Here is a 19,132-nt window from a genome sequence, read left to right as displayed (position 1 = left end):
ATAATGAAAATCTATCACATAAAAAAAGAAAGATAATAATCAATTGAGATTATCACTATGTAATGAATCAAAAAGAGTTTAATTTGAGACGCTTTCATTATGTCTACGCAACTCATCCACTAAATTTTATATTTAAATGAGAAGAATATATATTTTTTCATGGCATAAGAATTTCTGAGAGCGTTTGAAATAGTATGTTTAGATTTATATGTAGGTACCTAATGAACAATCTCACACCCATTACTAGTTGTAATATTAATGCTAGAACTATGATTTGAAACGTTTTTCTCACTGAAATTATAAGAAATTATCACTATAGAGTCAGCGTTGAGGCCTTTAATTACGAAGAAACAAGGAAGGATGCATTTTTCAAGTGATTCTGAACTATTATTACAATTAATTCTGATTCATCCTTTAGCACGCATTAAAACCGAACAAACAGTAATTATTTACAATATGCAATAAATTTTCAAACTCATATTCTTCGATTTCTGTTATCTGTTTTGTTAACTCAATAATTCAAAAAAGCCAAATGTAGTAAAAATTTGTTTGAAGACCTAAAACCACTGATCTGTTGAAACGACGTAATAAAGTGGAATATTTTGGCTTGTATTGTATTGTATCACCCTCTATATAAAGTTAACAACAACATGGGTAATCCTTCCTTGTAAAAATGTGGAGGTACTTAGCAAAAAACGTAGAGAAGACTTGAAATATACCTTTTTAATAAGAATTGCAACAATAGTCTGCATGCTAAGCATAACTCTGAAAAATTCGAAACAAATTCGGCAACTACTATGCAGAACACGTAAAAGTTCTGTACTGGAAGTTGAAATGAACGAAACCTGACTACAACTTTTCCCAGAGAATTGAATTCCTTCTAGAGTACCTGAACTAAAAATTTTGTTGGGGGTGTGGTTCTAAGCAGAGGCTTCTGAAAAAAAATTATTATGAATACCCACACACGGAATCACCCCTTAAATTTCTTCTTTCAACTATTCATTCACACACTGTACAAATCTTACAGTAAATATAAATTATTCATAAGAAAAAAATAGTTGTACTAATAAAGGTATATAGGGAGCAGTTTTTTTAGTTTTTTCCAAATTTTATTTATCCCTATGTATGTAAATATTCAGAGGAACCTCTTTTTGGAAATACCATTTTCGTTCTGCATTTTATTCATACCATTCTCCAAGAAAAGAGACTTTATGTCTCTTGCCTCTCTATCTGCAGTCTCTTCCTATTTTTCTCGAAGAGTAACAAATGGATCAGATTTTATCTGATTGATATTTTCAGACAATTCTGTTTCGATATTCAAAGTAGCAGAAATATTGCGTCCAATAATTATTATTGAAGATTGAATAATAGGTGTATCTTACTTTCTATCTCTGTGAAAGAACAATTGATGATTGGATTATTCAAAAATAAATGTCACCTTTTGTAAAACTGTATTTCTGATGAAATACTTCCATGGACGTAAAGGAAAATTTTCTGCTTTGTTCTGCATAATCTTTTCTATCACCTAACGATTTTCAGAAGATATCAGTGGAGCGGGGGACGGAAAAAATTAAATGTTTTTTTGAAAATGCTGTGAAGCTCACACAATCATGAATAAGTTATAATAATTATGAATTATTCAGAAACTTGCTTTTGCTTTTTAATGCTTAAGTTCTTGATTCCGCTGGACCCTGATATATCCTTCGAGCATGAGTTCTATTCGTACTTGACTGTTTTTCTTCATTATTTTAAGTGCCACGGAATTGGATTCGCCCAAAAAGCGTTAATTAGTTAGTTAGATTTCATAACAATCGTGACAGTTCCTTCCATTCATTCATTTACGTTCGGTCCAAATGAACTTGGGCGTGAAGAAACCAGTTGACTTGCAGCAAACATTGTTATCGGCATGTTTGAGCTATTGCCAAGAGGATGTTGACTGTGCTTTTTTTCACTTTCAGACCTTCGATTAGCCATCGAGAGAAAAGTCGTATCATTCTTCGCGATTCTAGGAGACATCCGAGTTGACAGTGGGCGTATATTGGGCAGTTGATCGTAAAATGACTAGATAATCTTGAACTATGAGAAACGATGACACCGAAGAAGAATTATGGGAAAATTAAGTTTTAAATTTGAAAAGCCTTGAGAGAATGAGTTCGACTGGAATACAAATAAAAAAATATTCAAATACCACCAGGAATTTTTTTCGTATATTCTAAACTAAAAGTTTATCTTGCAAGAATTTTCCCCAGAAAAATGAACTGATTTAAATTATTAATCAACTTCATGTAAACCAGTAGGGATACTAAGTTGCAAGAATCATTTTCGACAATAACATCAGTAGTTATGAAATAAAATCCATAACATTGAGCACCTACACTAAGCAGCAAATGAAGATAGCTGAAAATTGCCTGAATTTGACTAGTTATACCTTCGACATTAGTTTGCTGATTTTGAAGATGCAAAGTATCATCCCTCGACTGTATACGACTAGCACAGGGTTGTTTTTTAATCCCTTCTTGTTGTACAGGGTGTTTATGCAGGACAGCCAGAAATTTCTGTTTTTTGGCGAGGAATTTGGGAATAGTAAAGGGACTTATGAAGTTTTTTTTTTGATTCTCTGGGTGGACTGCTGGCTCAACAACTTGCGATGTCTTTGTCACATTCCGAATACAATGGAAATGTTGTCGTTCTATGAGATCCCTTTTTTCTTGAAATTCTAGCTATAATTTCGACTTTTCCTAAACGATGTTGAATTTTTGGCCAGTGATATATATCACTATTGTTTCTTATCTTTTACGTTACTGGCGCAACGTATTTTTCCCCAAGTTATTCTTGTTGTACAGGGTGTAAATTTAGGGAAGCGAAAAGTTTCAGGTTTTTTGGCTTAGAGTTCAGAAACTCACAAAGTTGTTCTTCATGCTGAGAGGATTTTTTTAGGTCAAAATTCCCTCAAGGAATACTTTGTGACGAAAATAATCAACAGCAGGGGCGTGCAAAAGGGGATATAAGATATAAGAAAAAGAAAAACTCAGTTTTGTTGAGAGTAACACTCTGAAAGAAAGTATAAATGAAATGAGTTTCATTCTGAGGCGTCCAAATTGGATTTTTTGTGAAAATAGCATTTTCTTTCCAACTTTATCACATAGTGTTATTGTCTGGGGATTTATAGGAGGAGATTCTCTAGAAATAAACAAAAAAAGTTAAAATTCAATCAGGAGTTAGAGCGATTTGCGAAAATCTTCTCTGAAACTTGACTTTTCTCATTACGAACTGCCTCGAATATCGTAAAAGCAAACTCCAGTGATGGTTTGGTGCAAAATTGAGTTTGTAGTTACAAACAAATCCTAAAATATACTACTTTATCTAAATTTTATAGAAAATTTTTTTGTCCAATGGGAAAACGAAAACTATTTCCTCTGCGATTAAATTCGAACTGATTTTTTTGTTTATCCTTTCACAATGGGTGCAAAAGGTTAAGAACCATCAGGGGGGCGTGTTTATTTACTTTTTTAACGAAACGAAAATAAGCGTACTTGATCTTCTTTAGTGGGAGACGTTCAGCAAGGCCACCAAGAATCATGGAAAATATAAAACTGGCCGGCTGTCCCACTAAGAAACCAAAGTTGATTACAGTTTCAGATCAAGTTCAGTTTTTCCCACAATCATGAACTTTGCCGTAAGTAATTTTTATCAATTTCAATTGTTCCCATGAAGCGGAAATTTCAACCATTTCACAATGGTTTTTGATTGGAAATAAAGTCCTTATTTTCAAGGTTTAAGTATGCTAATTGACGCCAGTTGAGCTCTAGAAACATTTTTCCACTATATTCTGATAATATATGCTTATTTTATTTTATTTCATGACTGGACAAAGCTCTGAAGTGCCTTAAAAATGTGCCCTTTTATCACCATTACTTGCGAAGATTCTGTTCAAGAAATAACACTACTATAGTTTGAAATTCGTTAGAATACCAAAATTCCAACTTCCAAATTATTTCTTAAACTCATGTGGTACCTATTTAGCATGTCCAATTAACAATTATATTCGAATACAATGAAAAATATACCTAAATAATTTTGATGGTATATTGCTTCCCTTTTATGTGAACAATGAAACAACAGATCTTATTATCATCAAAATTTAAATCACATCCAAACCTTCTTCAAATGCTAAAGCATATTACTTCAAACGAATCTTACGTTATGTATATGTAATATATTTCCATGAAATTTCCTCGTTTAGATTCATCAAAAATTACCATTTTTCAACTGTCCATATACTTTTTTTTCCTTTATCTAATGGATGAAATAAAATTATTCAGCTGAGTTTTTGAGTAGTTCTATTGGGAGTTGAAATGCGATTCATTTGAATTATTCATGGAACAAAACATAAATTTCGAAATTTGTATTGATCTGAATACAATTGGAAAACAGACGAAAGAGTATAGGTAAACAATGATGAATCACTAAAAGGACAAACCTATTAAATGGAACATGAAATCTCTTGTGTTAGGACAATGCTATTCAGACTAACCAGTGAAATGAATCATCATACGTATTTCATTTTGCATATTAATACATCATGCACAGTGGGCATAATTAGTATTAATAAGAGTTCTAATTAATTGCAGAATACTGAGCTATTTTTAATTTATTGATATGAAAAAAATGTCTTGTATTTCTATCAATGAGCAAAATATTTGTCGAATATAAACTGCTCATTTTCAAACACAGGCAAATTTTTTCTAAAGTGTGTTTCATTCCTCAATTTTCAATTCCCATCAGGATGGGAAGATCTGAAGTTCATTGTTTCATGATTTTTTGCTTGTTTTTGCGGAAGCCTTGGCGATAGTGCAGTGGAAATATTCACAAGTTAACTCTGTACTCATCGTATAACAAAAAAATACTTATTTGTTACTTCTATTTCGTTGTTCGATATTGCTTCGAATTTTTATTCATAATATAGGTATAATCATGTTGTTGACAATGTAAATCATTGCAAAACTTATTTTGAGATTTATAGGGCTATTTCTACCGTGTTTACAATAATCCCAAATCACGGAAATAACCCCATAACTCCTTCAGTAGATCTAATGAAACTTGAAGGGTTGCACACACTATTGAATTCATTATTAAACTTTATTTACTTATTTATTCATTCATATTCTTTCAGTTCCAGATTTTCCTTATAGTTTGTTCTATATTCATCGTAGCTAATGCAGCCCCTAAAGCTGGTGGCTACGGGCTTGTAGGAGGAGGGGGTGGTTACTATAATGGCGGCGGATATAGACCAAACTATTATGGAACTGGCTACAGGGGTTACGGAAGCTATGGAGGCTATGGTGGTTTTCCCAGTTACTCTGGGTATGGAGGAAGTTATAGACCTAGTTATGGAGGATACAGACCTGGTTATGGTGGCTACAGTGGCTACGGAGGCAACCCGAGTGAGTATTAACCATTGCCCGAATGATACCAAGAAAATTCGATTAAAATGTTGTTTTTAGGTTATGGTTTAGGAGGCTATGACAGTTATGACTACGGTTATGGCAGCAGTGGTCTCGGCGGATATGGCAGCAGTGGTCTTGGAGGTTATGGCAGCAGTGGTCTCGGAGGTTATGGTGGTTATGGTGGTTCCTCTGGTCTGGGTGGATATGGAGGCTACGGATCTTCTGGTTATGGGGGATATGGCTCCTCAGGACTTGGTGGCTACGGAGGTTATAAACCTGGCTACGGCACCAACTACTTAGGAAGCTCATCAGGCTTTTACAAACGATAAAAAGACATCATTGTGATTCTCATAGTATTTAATTTGTTATTTATTTATATGCTGTAAATAAAAAACTTGTGCAGAAAAGTATCTCAGTTTTTTCGATTTTTCCAAGCTGGTAGTTCTGCCAGTAGAAGTTTGTTTGTGAAGTTTTTCTTGATAACTGCAAATCAATAAGTTGCAAATAGGAGGATCATCACATAGAGGAGAGATTTCAGATAATTTTAAACTCCCACTCATATCTTCTTTTACAGAAATGCTAGTAATTTTCAATTACCCAACTTTTCACGTATAATTGAGGTGTTGACATGCACCTGTGGAGGGTGGTTGATTTGTTTGATTGGCAACCCTAACTTATCGAAAAGAACGATCAATAGTTATGCGATGAATCGAAGTTTCTGGTGAAAACTGTATGATTCCTATGAAGAAGACAAGACACCTTTTAACAGTCACCTGAAAAGCATCTATATATGGTTAGAATATGTACAGAGTGGGCAAAATTCGATGAGGTTGAATGAAAGCTCTGTAGCCATAAGAGCTAGCGAAAAATGGATAGGTATCCTGTTTCCTTGATTTTCAAAAGATGGGTAATGGACAAAACCGCATCGTATCTTCTTTTGTTTTCGACTTATAACTGAAAACTAATTTTTTGGCTCTGGTATGAGGGAGATCTTCACAGTCTCCCATAACCTGACCGATGTAGAACCATTCTTTACGCATTATCATATTATCAAGCATTTCTGGCACGAATAATAGTTTTTCATCACTCTGTATATCGCATAAACCCGTGAAGTCAGTGGAAATTCATTTGGCGAAAGTGAAAGTGACTAGACAAGATTCGCAAGTAGGGCAACACCTACGAACAATTTTGGCAGCATCCCACAGTTTTCCAGATTAGCAGACAATGAATTCTGATTATCTAATCGATGTAATTGTGATATAAATAAGGTTACGCATATATTCTGCCACAAAAAATGCACTGATTTGATCAGATGTTTTTCGTGCTCGAAGATTTAAAAAAATTCGTTGCAGATACTCAAGAAGTCAATCGAAAATTAATCCTTGAACAGTTCTCAAAGGCTTTGTTATTTTTTTCATTATTCGAGACTGAAAAGCAGTTCCATAGTTTCAAACACTCAGCTTTCGTACTGTATGAACACCAATTAAGTGAATCAAAAACTGCTATTTTGTTGCAATTATAACAAGAGGCACTGCTAGAGCTAGAAAGGCGCTATTTTAAATGGATTCCAACTATATGAGATGAAGACAAATTTCTTCATATTGGCGACTACTTCATACTTCAGTAAGGATAACTTTCATTTCGAAATGGATGCGAATAAAAATCTGAAACACCTAATAAAGATTGTGAGCCTTTTTCTCCTCGTTCATATAAAAATATAATTCGTATTTTCAGCATCACTCCAACAAAAAAAAAGCATCAATTTGACATCTTACAATATTAACTATTTCAAGTTCGATTTTCATCAAGAAATGAGGAATATACTGCCTTCTCATTTTGAAAATCTATTCTGAATTTCCCTTTTACTTCTAATCCGCATATGAGCGTTAGTATAAAACTAGATACAAGCAACAAAAATTACATAATTAATATCCAGTCTCCAATTCAAGATAACTCTCTCTGATATATAGAGTGGGCTGTTGAGAAGAATCGTAGCAAGACCACTTTTCTCCACAAATTTCAGTTCAATTTCAGCTTTCGATCTACGCAATTTATTATTTTCTTTCGCTTCGCGTCACGCAAAAAAAAAAACGAAATTGTGAATTCGATCAAACGACATTGTGAAAATGAATCTCGAAGCGGTACGTTTTCTAATTATTATTTTATTAATACTTCTCACTTTTGTTACTGTCATTCATGAATATTTGAAACAATAGATAGGAATTTATAATGGGATATTTAATTAATGGTACGATTTTGAAGGTTTGACTTCCTTCCTAATTATACGATCACTGGTTTTCAATTGAATGCTATTTGGAGAGTTATTGAATTTATAAGGACAATTATTCAATTATGATTTTTTTTCGTGGGTCTTAAATTTATTCAGTAGCGCTAAATTATATTCAGAAAAAGGGAAATGAGTGCCTGGTAGGGTGTAATTAAATGGAAAGTATATATATATATATATATATATATATATATCACCTTCTATTTGGTGTCAAATAGGTATAGGTACATTAAATATTTACCAATTATTTGGAAATTTTTCGAAAAGGATAGAAGCTATTTAGAGATTTTATAAAATTCGGTGAGTGACTGAAAATAAGATTTGAAGTAGAGGTTCAAAAGTCATTGTTAATTTTAATGTTGGTTTATAGGCAAATTTTTTATTAAAGGTAAAGCATTCAATACCCCCTCTTGATACTTTTAACATAGTGATACATATTAATATTCAATGATCTATAAAAGTTGCCTTTCCTTTTTCTCATGTCAATATTTTTGATGCATCAAACTTAAAGTATAGAATCAAAGATTATAATCTTTGTATAGAATATTTCATATAGACATGGACGTAGCCAGGATTTTTTCTGGAAGGGGTCTGAGAAGCTCAATGTAGTGTTATGCTTGCTTGCTCGAAATTAAGTTAGCCCTGATTTCATTATTCTTTTCGCTGAAATAATTCTCTGGATTTTCAGCTAATAACTGTAATTTCGTTCAGTTTTCTGGTCAACATTGTCTTCTCCCAATCGTACTATGATAGCTTGGAAAGCCGCCGAGCTGGTGGCAATAGAAGAAGACCTTGTGTCTTCAAGAATAGGCCCAAAAAAGGACATCATCAGGGCCGCACATTTCTAGACTGGAACATCCAGCAGTACGACATAAGCTACAACTACAATTACAACATCGATTGTAGTGGCGGCACAGGAGGTTAGTTTTTTCCAGATGCCCTCAAAAACTTCGTTGTTGACTATTTCTGCTTCAAGGTGGAAATAACCACCAGGGACTTCTGGGGTCCCATTTCCAAGGGGGCAATAACCATCAGCAAGGTCTACTTGGATCTCACTCTCAAGGAGGTGGACTCTTGGGTTCCCACAACTTGTTGGGTGGTGGTAGTGGTTTGTTGGGATCGCTGTTCAATAAACCCCAAGGGGGTTTGATCAGTAATATTCCAAGCATTCCTCAATTTGGAAATGGGATAAGTCAGACCCAATCACAAAGTCAAGCAGGTAACCTTTCATGTCCATAAAATCACCTTTTTAGTACCGCTACACATATTGAAACTTGTATTGTATCAATTTCAATTAGTAATTTCTAATTCGTCATGTTAAAAATCAATTTCTTTTATTATTATCAGCAATGTTAGCCTTTATTTCACACAACATCTTTTGGTACTCTCAAATCATATGAAGAATAGGTCTATAGTTCAACTTTTGTGGCTGGTACCTATAAAAAGTCTAGTTTTTTTCAAAAAAAAACGATTTTGATACATACCATCGAATATTCTTCACTTTCCACCATGAATCAATTCAAAAGCCTTAAAAAGTCTCTTCCAGAATGCAATAAAATATGTTAATTCAATAAATAAATCAATCAGGAGTACTTCGGTGTGGTATTTAATTTATTTAAGTCAAAAACCACAAAACCACAATTAAATACCACACCGAAGTACTCCTGATTGATTGATTTATTAATTTATCTTCTGGTGTGCACAGCCATCCCCATAATATGTTAATTTGTTCATTCCAACGGGAAATCAAAAATTTCCCTTTTTCTCACTGTATTTCTCCCTAGTAAGCGACGAATCCTCGAACAATCCTTTCGGTTCCTTGAACCCTAACAGACCAATTCTGAGTGGGATAGGTTCCCTCATCGGAAATATACCCCACAATCCAGTAGCACAAGGCATAGGAAGCATCGGAGAAGGCATAGGATCAGTACTCCAGATCATACCACAGACGGTCCAGAGTTTCACATCCAGCCAAAGTTCTAGCAGTGGTGCGTTTGAAAGTCGAGATTCCTCGACTCAAAAGGATAATTTAACAAGTGAAACATAACAGTTGACAAGAAAACCAAGAGTCGATAACTTGTGGAACCATTTTTTTACCATCTTTTTATTAATGGTGTGGTTTATTCTCTCCATAGAGCTAATAGAAAGTGTCGATTTACAAAATCAACTCTTTTGAGTGAGAATTGGTATTCTCTTTTTAATATTATTAACTACCCATTTCCTGCAAGGTGCGATAACAAGATTAAACGGCTTCGAATAGCGTATTATCAACTAAAGCGTGGCACTTTTGAGAAGATTGTAGGTCGACTGAGAAGAAAATAGTGATAGACTCCTCTGACTGATGATGGGTGGTTGACATCCAAAAATAATGTGTTTGGAAGCGTTGCTATGGCTTTCAACTCCTCATGGGTTAAATTAACCTTAATCCCTCCGGATCCCCATTGTGCTTTTCGAACCATCTGTATACCAGATGAAGAGGTGTAAGAATTGCAATGACCTACAGTGCCCTAGTACAAACACAAGCTAGCCTTTGTATTTTATGGAGGGTTTTTCTCGTAATCGTATCAGTTGCATTTGCAGGCCAGGCCATAACCCCTTAAGTGATTAGTGGTCATGACGTACATCCACTGCAGTGTTTTTGGGTTACATTCGCCAGTTTCACCAGTCAGATTTTCTGCACGCCATCAAGGCTTTAATAGCTCATCATCTCATCAAAAACTTACTACCGGTAGATTCGGGTGACTTGGGACAGTCCTGTAACTTGGGACAATTACCCCCCTTTCAGATTTCTTTGTTTCTTACCATTTATGAGTGAAGAGACAAACTTATAAGATTGTGTAGCGTCTTTTCGGTTAGTTTAACAATTAATTCCTGTTGAGTTTGCCGTGACCAGAGCGTTTGAATTGACCGGAAAAATTAACGAATTCAGGAGAGTAAAAGCGCGTTTTTTATGTCCCTTATACTTTCTAGTGTCTTGTACATGTGTTTCACTTTGTGCATGTGTAATTTTTTTTTGTATACGTGGGATATTGGGATGTTAGTGTCATGAAACAAGGTTGTTTACAAATCAAACGGCAACACGGATCTCATTCATTTATTTTGTTGTTTCATAGGGTGACTTGGGACAATGCCGAATAGATACAAGCGGCGCATTGGCAGCAGGAAATATACCGATTTTTCGCAGGATACGTTATTTCCACAAAGAAATCACCAAAGAATGAAAGAAATCAAAGTTTCCTTGTTTTGGTTTAGTTTTTTTTTACATTTGAGTTGCAATATATTTACGCTGTAATAGGGGTTCATCATTTGATTTCTTGCCGAATATCAACTATATAATCACAAATTCTATTTTTTTTAACTATACACCGTCCCAAGTCACCTATTTCATTTGAGAGTTGAGAAATCAATGGATTTTAACTTGTGTCCCAAGCCTCCCAAATCGGTGGGTGACTTGGGACAAGTATATTTCATTTTTTTTAAGTAATATCCGAATTCTGAAGCATGGTGTATATGCTAATCAATAGTCTGAGTCATTAAACATATTCGAACCTCTTTTTCAGATAAAAATAGGTAACCGTTTTGAAAATATGACCAGTCAGACACTTTGATGTCTCTATGTAGAGAGATACATTTTATAGCTGGAAGATTCCTTTTATTTCTGCTGAATAGGATTACTATTTTCTTGGTTGGATTAAGCTTGTAGGGTAAACTTCATGCTGTTATAATTTCAAATCACACTTAACTATAATTTTCGTACCAATTGATTTGATAGACCACGTGTGATCTAAACAAGGAGAAACTTCAACTTCACCATGGCTTTTTAACTAATCCTTTTAACACCAATTCACTCAAAGCTTTTCTTACACCTACCATTGCAACTGTGGTACAACTATACAACATCCAACCAAATTTTCCCACAGGATTTTTCCCCCAGGGAATATTCAGCAGTTTCGGTAACTTCTTCAACAGGCCGCCATCTTCAGGCTCCCCTCCGGCAGTCCAAAATGTGCCCCAGGTCACAACCCCAAGTGACCCCGACGACATAATTTACAACGATGAAACAGCCACCCCTGTTAACACTAATTATGATCCCGTTCCAGATGCCTACAGCAACGGAGGAAGGCCAGGAAGACCTAGACCCGGTCAGTATTTAGTGGCCTCCAATCCAAATTTAGGCTCGTACGTTTTCGACGTTTCGTTTCTGAACCCCTCGAACATCTTCAGACAGATAGGAGAGGGACTCGATGAGCTCATCGTAGAACCCTTGAGCCATGTTTTTGGCTCCTGATTGGGGGTGTTGGAAGAAGTAGGTTGTTTTTCGGATCCTACAATGTTGAATTTCACTTCTGAGTACTCGATATTGTCAAAAAATCATCGGGAATAAAGAATTCTGAGTGCCCTTTCAGAGGGATATTGAAATTCTCATATATTGGTTTATTCCTTGAAGAATATTGAAATTTTTAGGGAAAAGGCATGAATTTTTATAAACATTCAAAAAGTACTCGACTTCTTGCCATGAAAAATTCAGTTTCAATGAAACAATTAATAAAAGTTTCTTCCAGTTTCTTATATCCGTATTCTTGTTTCAGGTTTATATTACAACCAGAATAGTTATTACAACAAATTATCGCAATATTCAATAAACAGAGGCTACTGAACCAGCCATCTGTGGATAATTCTCTAAATGGTTGAGAAAAAGTCGAGGGTACCTACTGTCTAAACTGCCACCGTGTATACTTGATTCAATGGATGTAATTGAAAAATGTTCGGTTACTTCCGAAGGCATAATTAAATGCTTCATTACAGTGACTCACTGTTTGCGACTACAAATTACCTTGTTATTATTCTTAATGATCCCAATAAAGTTTATTTATAACTACAGATTTTTATTCATTGTTTGATTCAATTTACGGGAAATACAACTACGTTGACGTTAATTCAGGAATGACCTGAAATAAGATTATCCAATGATATAGTAAGATTTAAATTACTCAAGAATTTGGCTGCAATAATAAGTAATCCTCTTATCTGCGATGATTCATTTCATTCTGAAAATAAGAAGCTATTGCACTAATGGTAATGAAGCAAGTCAATGTTTCTGTTTTGATACTATAATAACCTAGATTATTTTTCGTAGAGTCGATGATATTGTTCCCAGCATTTTGCTTTTCAACAGGAATATGAAACCTTGAAATTTTCACTTCTTCTAATTATGTCAGGGCTATTGATGATGTTATGAATAGAAGAGGCAAATCTTTGATTTTCCCTAAACTTAGATGGAACAATAATGGAATAAGGTGCATTTTTCTCAAATATTCGGTCTGTCAGGCAATGCTGCTTCCTCTTCGAAAAATCCAAAAAAGATGGGTTCACTTAAAAATTCGTCAAGACCGAGCGGTTGCACTGAGGTCCATATTATTGACATATTTATTACTTAAAGAGTTGCTCTTCTTGAAGATGTAACATTGAGTAATGCAATAATGAAAAAGTAAGTATTTATTTATAATAAAGTATAAAATTTATTGAATTCCTCTGCTCCTATCACATATTTTAATCATCGTGGAATAACGAAAGTCCTTCCTCGGATCCAAATAAATCTTCGTCCTGATCTTGGTTTTTATTATACTCGTCGTAAAACTTCTTGATATTTTCAGCATTACCTAAGCCCATGAAAGGCTTTCGTAGAGCTTCACTGACATCCATTGAAGTTCTAGCCTCTCCAACACCATTTCTTGCATGATCTATCTCCATTTTGTTCAGATATTGTGAATATCCTGGATATCGAGGAAGAACAGAAACATTTTCAGACATATACAGACATATCATAGGATCTTCATGTCTCACTCTGTCCTCATTATTTGTTGCGTGAGATTCCAGCTTGTAACATTGTTTCCTTTCGCAATTTTTGAACATTTTCCTCAACATTTCTGAAGGAGGAATTATGTACCACTGTTCCCTGATAGGTTCTGGGAATCTTCGAGGCTGTTCTTGGATTTCCAGTGGTCTTGAATGCTTTAATCGATTTTCCTGAACGTTCAGTATTTGTTGCCTAGTTTCGTTTTCTTTCTTTAAGAATTCGTCCAATGTTTTCTTCACCGATTTCGTTGTTCTGTGGGGCATCATGAGCAGTGGGAGGAAATTTTCCATTTCGTCATTATCACTCCACACGTTATGTTCGTTGTTTTCATCGCTGGTGAATGTTTTGTCGATATCCGCATTAGAATCTCTAGCCATAAAGGGTTTCAAGAGTTCTGGGGGAAGGTTCAACCCTAGTATTTCTCCTCCGTCGCTATTTTCTTGGGCATCATTTTCATTTATCGTCTTTGAGTCAGGAAATGCTGCATTTCCTTCATCTTCATCTGTACTCCTGAAAATTTCCTCAACATTAGTATTTGAAGCCCTTGACATGAAGGGTGTCATCAATTGAGGAGGTAAATTCAAACCAACAGTATCGGCAAGAGTATCTGAATTTGTCTCTTTGGGTGCTTCTTGTTTCTCGCTATCTTCCGGAATCCACAACAAATTTCTAGATGAAAAAACCGGTCTCTCACTTCCTTCTTCATTCTGCCCACTTTGGAGCTCATTGGAGGGGTCTTCAGCAGAAGGCTCTTCAATTAATTCAAGTACATCACCAATTTTCCACGAACTCTTAAGCTTTTCGTCATTCGAGGAATCAGAAAACATGGGAGCAGCTACATCATTCAGGACATATTCATCGACCTTCCTTTCTTCTTCGTCTCTTCCATTGAGTTCTTCGTTTTTGAGTGTTGAGGGGTTTCTTGGTGTGGTCGTTATGTAGTCTGCTTCATCATCTTCTCCAAACCGGGATTGCAAGGTCATTTTAGGTCTTTTCTTGAAATTCGCCTTCTTTTTCTCACTGGCATTTAATTTGGATATTTTATCCCTTACTTTGTTCTTTTTGATAGAATTCTTAGCAGTTTCTTCCTTGAGAATATCCATCGTTATATTTTTTATTGTTTCTTCTAAAACGGATTCGGTTATGTTGGGGGATATGTCTGAGATAGAAGCTCCAATTGGTAATCTCAACAGTGGTCCCTCCTTATCTTGGTCATTTCTTTTCAAAACTGATGATGTATCGTTGTATTTTGTGTCTTTCTTATTTTTATTCAGAGAAATGAGGTGTTCAGCTTTCGTGTTTTTGTTCGTATCTATTTTGAAAATGTTGTAAAGGAACTTATCTATAATTTCATCCTCTTCCTCTTTCGTGTAATGTTTTATCCCATTTTTATCTTCTTTTCGGTTTGAACCATCACTTCTTTGTGAAATAGTTGGGACGTTTTGAATATTGGTTTTTTCCTTCATTTGTAGAATGTCAGTTTTAACTTTATTCTTAGTTTTGTCTATTGTTTTTGAAATATCGTTCTTCATTTTTTCTATGTTTTCTTTCACTACTTTGTTAGTTGAAGCAACTTTATCCTGTATACGACCCAAGTATTCTTTGTTCCTCCTTTGCAATGGTGCATCAACTATAAAAAAATTAACTTTTATTCTGTAAATGTTGAACGAAAGATTTCAGCTTACCTTTTGAATTGGGAAGTCTCTTTCCGTTGACTGATTGCACTTCTCCAATTGGAGGTATGTAAATTCCCCTGGTTTCTCCTTGTCCAGGCATTCTTACCACGATTTTTTCCAAATCGATTTTGTCCTTATTGGGCTTCGTCAGACCAATAGCATCCATGATATTCCCCATTGAAACGAATTCAGGATCGTTTCTCTGAGCGCCAATTAAAGGATCCTTGACGTCCAAAACTTTCGGACTTATGATGATGGCCTTCTTCAGGGGCGTCTTCTTGCTCTCCTTGAATCTGCTCGTGAGTAGTACTGGAGCTTTCGCGTAGGGGAGTAAGACCCTTGGAACGGTGTTTTTGGTTGTGTGGAAAATTTTTCTGGCGTCATGAGCAATGTTACTGATGTGGTTCAACGTATTTTGACCTAGAAAATAGATCGATGGTCATTCTTCCAACTAATGTGAAGCTGAAACAATAATAAGAGCAAATATACTTTTATGGTCATTCAGTTGAAAGTTCTTCACAATTTGCTGGCTCCTAATATCAGTTTAACAAATACTATCAAATCAGTATAGCCAGGAAAGCGTTTTATACGTACCTGACCGTACGCTATCTCTTATAGCTCCTCCTACCCTGGCAAAGGTCTCAACAATTCCATAAGGATCACTAGGATACGTATCTTCAAAATTCTCAGTTGACTCGGGATTTCGAAAGCTAGAACGCGATAAGATTTTTGGATTGATACCACTCACCAGATGGTCCTCTTCCTCTGCAATCTCCTCGGGGTTTATATTCCTTATTTCGTAATTCGATGGTATTACCAAGTTTTGAGGGGGAATTTTCATGGCAGAGAGGACAGCGTTTTTGGTAGACCCCATAAATTGTCTTACGTGGTACATAGGGGATCTCTCGTCTTCGAAAGCATTTCTTGTGATAACTCCTAGAAATTATTGAAGCTCAGAAAATGAGAATGATAATTTTCAATGAGACACACAAAAAGGAATTTGCTGGAATCAAGAGAAAATCCTTACAGTGAGAGAACTCTGAGCCAGGTTAGTCATCATCATTATTCAAAAATCAGACTCAAACTATGAGTTAGGGGCAATAATTTTCTAGGAAAAGTGCAAGTATTAGGAGATTAAGGTCTCCAGAATCTGTATCAGGGAAAAACTTAAGCATTGTAGACCCTACATGATTCTCCTGTATAAAGATGAAAGTAAAGTGATGGTTTTGGCGTTTACTAGAAATGTAGGATGAAGCAGATGTTTTCCTTAATGCCAAAGATAATACAGATCTTGGATCTGGATGTATATATCCATACAAGAGTGTGCTGATTTTCGCCAATACATCGGAAACATCATGAAGGAATACAAAATACAGACTAGAGGCAGTAGAAAGGAGGAAGTTCAATGTAGAGGGCCTAATGCCATATAACTGTTTCATTTTTATCTCAGTTATGATGCTGTTTTACCATAGTAGATTAGTGAATGCTCAGAGAGTATATTTCTTCATGAATATGCGTGAGCATTATGTCAGAATCTAAAGAACGAGATTGATACTCACCAATGTTATCCAAAGTTTTTGGAACATCTAGTCTAACATCCGGATTATTAAGCAATTTGGTAATGGTAGCTGATCTTTTCCCTCTTTTCTCCATTTTATTCGAGTCTTGGTAATTTTTCGTCTGGAACTGGCCGATCATGCTGTCCAATATATCAGTGAAAAGAGCTTCCCTCTTATCAGTCAATTTTTTACGATATTCATCCACCACTTGCCTATAATCCGATAGGGTGTCATCCAACTTCGAATTTATTTCTTTCAGTCTCCAACTGGATATATTGAAGAGCATAGCGTTATCGGAAAGAAAATTCATGTTGATATTTTTCGTGGATCTTTTATTTCTGCTGTTCCTTCCATAATCGTAAGAGTGGAAGTAGTTGTTGAAGGGTATTTGGATCAGATTTGGAGATTTCAGATTCATGTCATCGTTACCTCCAGTTTGGTCCCTTGGTTCTTGTTCATGTACATTTAACCCACCTTGATCGTCAGAGTTTTCATGCCTTATTACCTCCGCTGTTCTCTCATAACCCGAAGGTTCTACTTCTGGTCTGTCACGAAAATAAGACCTGTCGTCTAAAACATTCAAAACGTTTTTCATATCAGTATCATACACGACAGGGTTCTGGATGTTTGCAGAAATCGATTGGGGTTCTGGACCTTCAGGTGTATTATGCCAAAAAATATCTTCTTCAACTGGCTTGCTGATACCGACCAATGATTCACCAACTGGTGGAGATGCAGCTTTCTCTCGAGAAAATACTTGCCCATTATGGGACGATATGAGTTTATGGGTACCACCAGACTGGATGAATGTGTTGCTGTTTCCGTTTATGTTCACCACGCCAGGTTTCAAAGTATCTGAGGTATAAGTAGGCTTTCCAAACGAACCAAAATGGTTATTTTGGTTGGATGTTTGACTGGTTTGATGGCTGATAGCTTGACTCCCATACTGCAAGTTCTGGTTGTAAGATAAATGTGTATGTGGTTGGGGACCTCCTGCCCAATGATTTGTTTCGATGTTTACTGGTCGAAGGTCAGCTTTGAATCCGTAATCCAACTGTTTGATTGGGGGATTAACGACATGAGATTGATGCCCAAATTGATGACTAACTGAAAAAATTAAGTATAGAGTTATTCATGGTAAATTCCTACTTTAGGTTACCTGGATGAACTTCGATTGGAGTCACATAGTCATGTGAATTGCCATGTGTTATGGTGTGAATATGTGTGTGGGTATGTCCGTGAAAGAGAGGACGTTTATGTTTCCATTTATGCAGTGTGGGATCTGCATGGGCTTCTCTTAACTGGTGCTGTTCTGTAACTTTATAATTTCTTCAATGGTGCAATAATAATTGAATAAGCTGGTATCATTCAATCATTAAAATGAAATACTACCAGTAGACATTGGTTACCTCAGTGGGGAAGCTTTGTAAACAATAACAACCAAAAACTTTCTCAATCAAGCAAGACGAAAAGAATATTGAGCTTCTATCGAACATTTCAAAGTATAGGAGTTTGGGAAGAACAAATTTGATAATTTGTATTGGGAGTTTGAATTTCCTTAGGTCTTACTAAAAATGACACTATATAAAGGCCGCTTTTTAATATTAAAAATATACAGGGTATTCCATAAAAATTTGGAGGGTCACTAGTAACAGAAAGTATGGCATCAGATGCGTGATTCTGCTGGCCTGAAAAATTCCATAAATATCTTGCTTTTCGTTTTAGAAATTTTTACTTAGATTCATATACTTTATCTCAGTCCTGTATATGGAATACGAGAGACAAACAATCCTTTATTCCACTTGAAGTTACTCACCATAATCGTGATCCGAATCCTCAGAGAATTTTTGTTGGAGAAAATTGTCCACCAAAGGCAAATCTTCAGCGATCTCATCGATCACATCAAAGTCAATTGGAGTATTTTCTAAAAATTCCGTCCCTTCATCGTTTCCATTGAGATCTACATTGTTATCGACTTCTATCACATCAATTTGTGTACGTACTTCGATAATTACGAATAAAAAAACAATCACAGGTACAAGCTTCTGAAAATTCCATGCAAACCATCAGTATCATGGAGGCTCATCACCTATATTTATTTCTTACCATAATTTTATTTCAACAAGCACATCGTTCGATATAAATATAATCCAAACTGTTCCGTACATGGGAACAAATGAAACCAAAATACTGAATGCAAGTCAGCAAAATTTTCTAAAATGATGGAATGAATGGAAAGGATTTAAATATTATTATTATTATGATCTACTTTTCAGTTATATAAACATGTACGTCTGTATAAGAGA

The 19,132-nt window shown here is 35.4% G+C and overlaps 3 protein-coding genes across 3 annotated transcripts; 2 read left to right on the top strand and 1 right to left on the bottom strand.

Annotated features, from left to right (window-relative positions):
* The first annotated feature begins 3,522 nt into the window (after window positions 1-3,522).
* On the top strand, window positions 3,523-5,857 carry LOC123317024 (keratin-associated protein 19-2-like). The gene is made up of 3 exons (XM_044903371.1): window positions 3,523-3,676; window positions 5,174-5,444; window positions 5,505-5,857. The coding sequence occupies exons 1-3, from the start codon at window positions 3,665-3,667 to the stop codon at window positions 5,774-5,776; spliced, it is 555 nt and encodes a 184-aa protein (XP_044759306.1). The 5' UTR covers window positions 3,523-3,664; the 3' UTR covers window positions 5,777-5,857.
* Window positions 5,858-7,482: 1,625 nt separating this feature from the next.
* Window positions 7,483-12,549, top strand: LOC123317887. The gene is made up of 5 exons (XM_044904496.1): window positions 7,483-7,588; window positions 8,423-8,654; window positions 8,711-8,953; window positions 11,655-11,876; window positions 12,324-12,549. Exons 1-5 carry the CDS (start codon window positions 7,574-7,576, stop codon window positions 12,389-12,391), a joined length of 780 nt encoding a protein of 259 aa, XP_044760431.1. The 5' UTR covers window positions 7,483-7,573; the 3' UTR covers window positions 12,392-12,549.
* A 666-nt stretch (window positions 12,550-13,215) lies between these two features.
* On the bottom strand, window positions 13,216-19,041 carry LOC123317158. The gene is made up of 7 exons (XM_044903546.1): window positions 18,933-19,041; window positions 18,643-18,871; window positions 17,986-18,138; window positions 16,827-17,933; window positions 15,862-16,203; window positions 15,277-15,687; window positions 13,216-15,221 (listed from the first exon to the last, which is right to left on the bottom strand). The coding sequence occupies exons 1-7, from the start codon at window positions 18,933-18,935 to the stop codon at window positions 13,285-13,287; spliced, it is 4,182 nt and encodes a 1,393-aa protein (XP_044759481.1). The 5' UTR covers window positions 18,936-19,041; the 3' UTR covers window positions 13,216-13,284.
* Between the last annotated feature and the right edge of the window lie 91 nt (window positions 19,042-19,132).

This window comes from Coccinella septempunctata, chromosome 7 (genome assembly GCF_907165205.1).
Source record: "Coccinella septempunctata chromosome 7, icCocSept1.1, whole genome shotgun sequence".
NCBI classification, from domain to species: domain Eukaryota; kingdom Metazoa; phylum Arthropoda; class Insecta; order Coleoptera; family Coccinellidae; genus Coccinella; species Coccinella septempunctata.
Note: the sequence above shows the minus strand (reverse complement) of the source record. Positions and strands in the feature narration are given on the sequence as shown.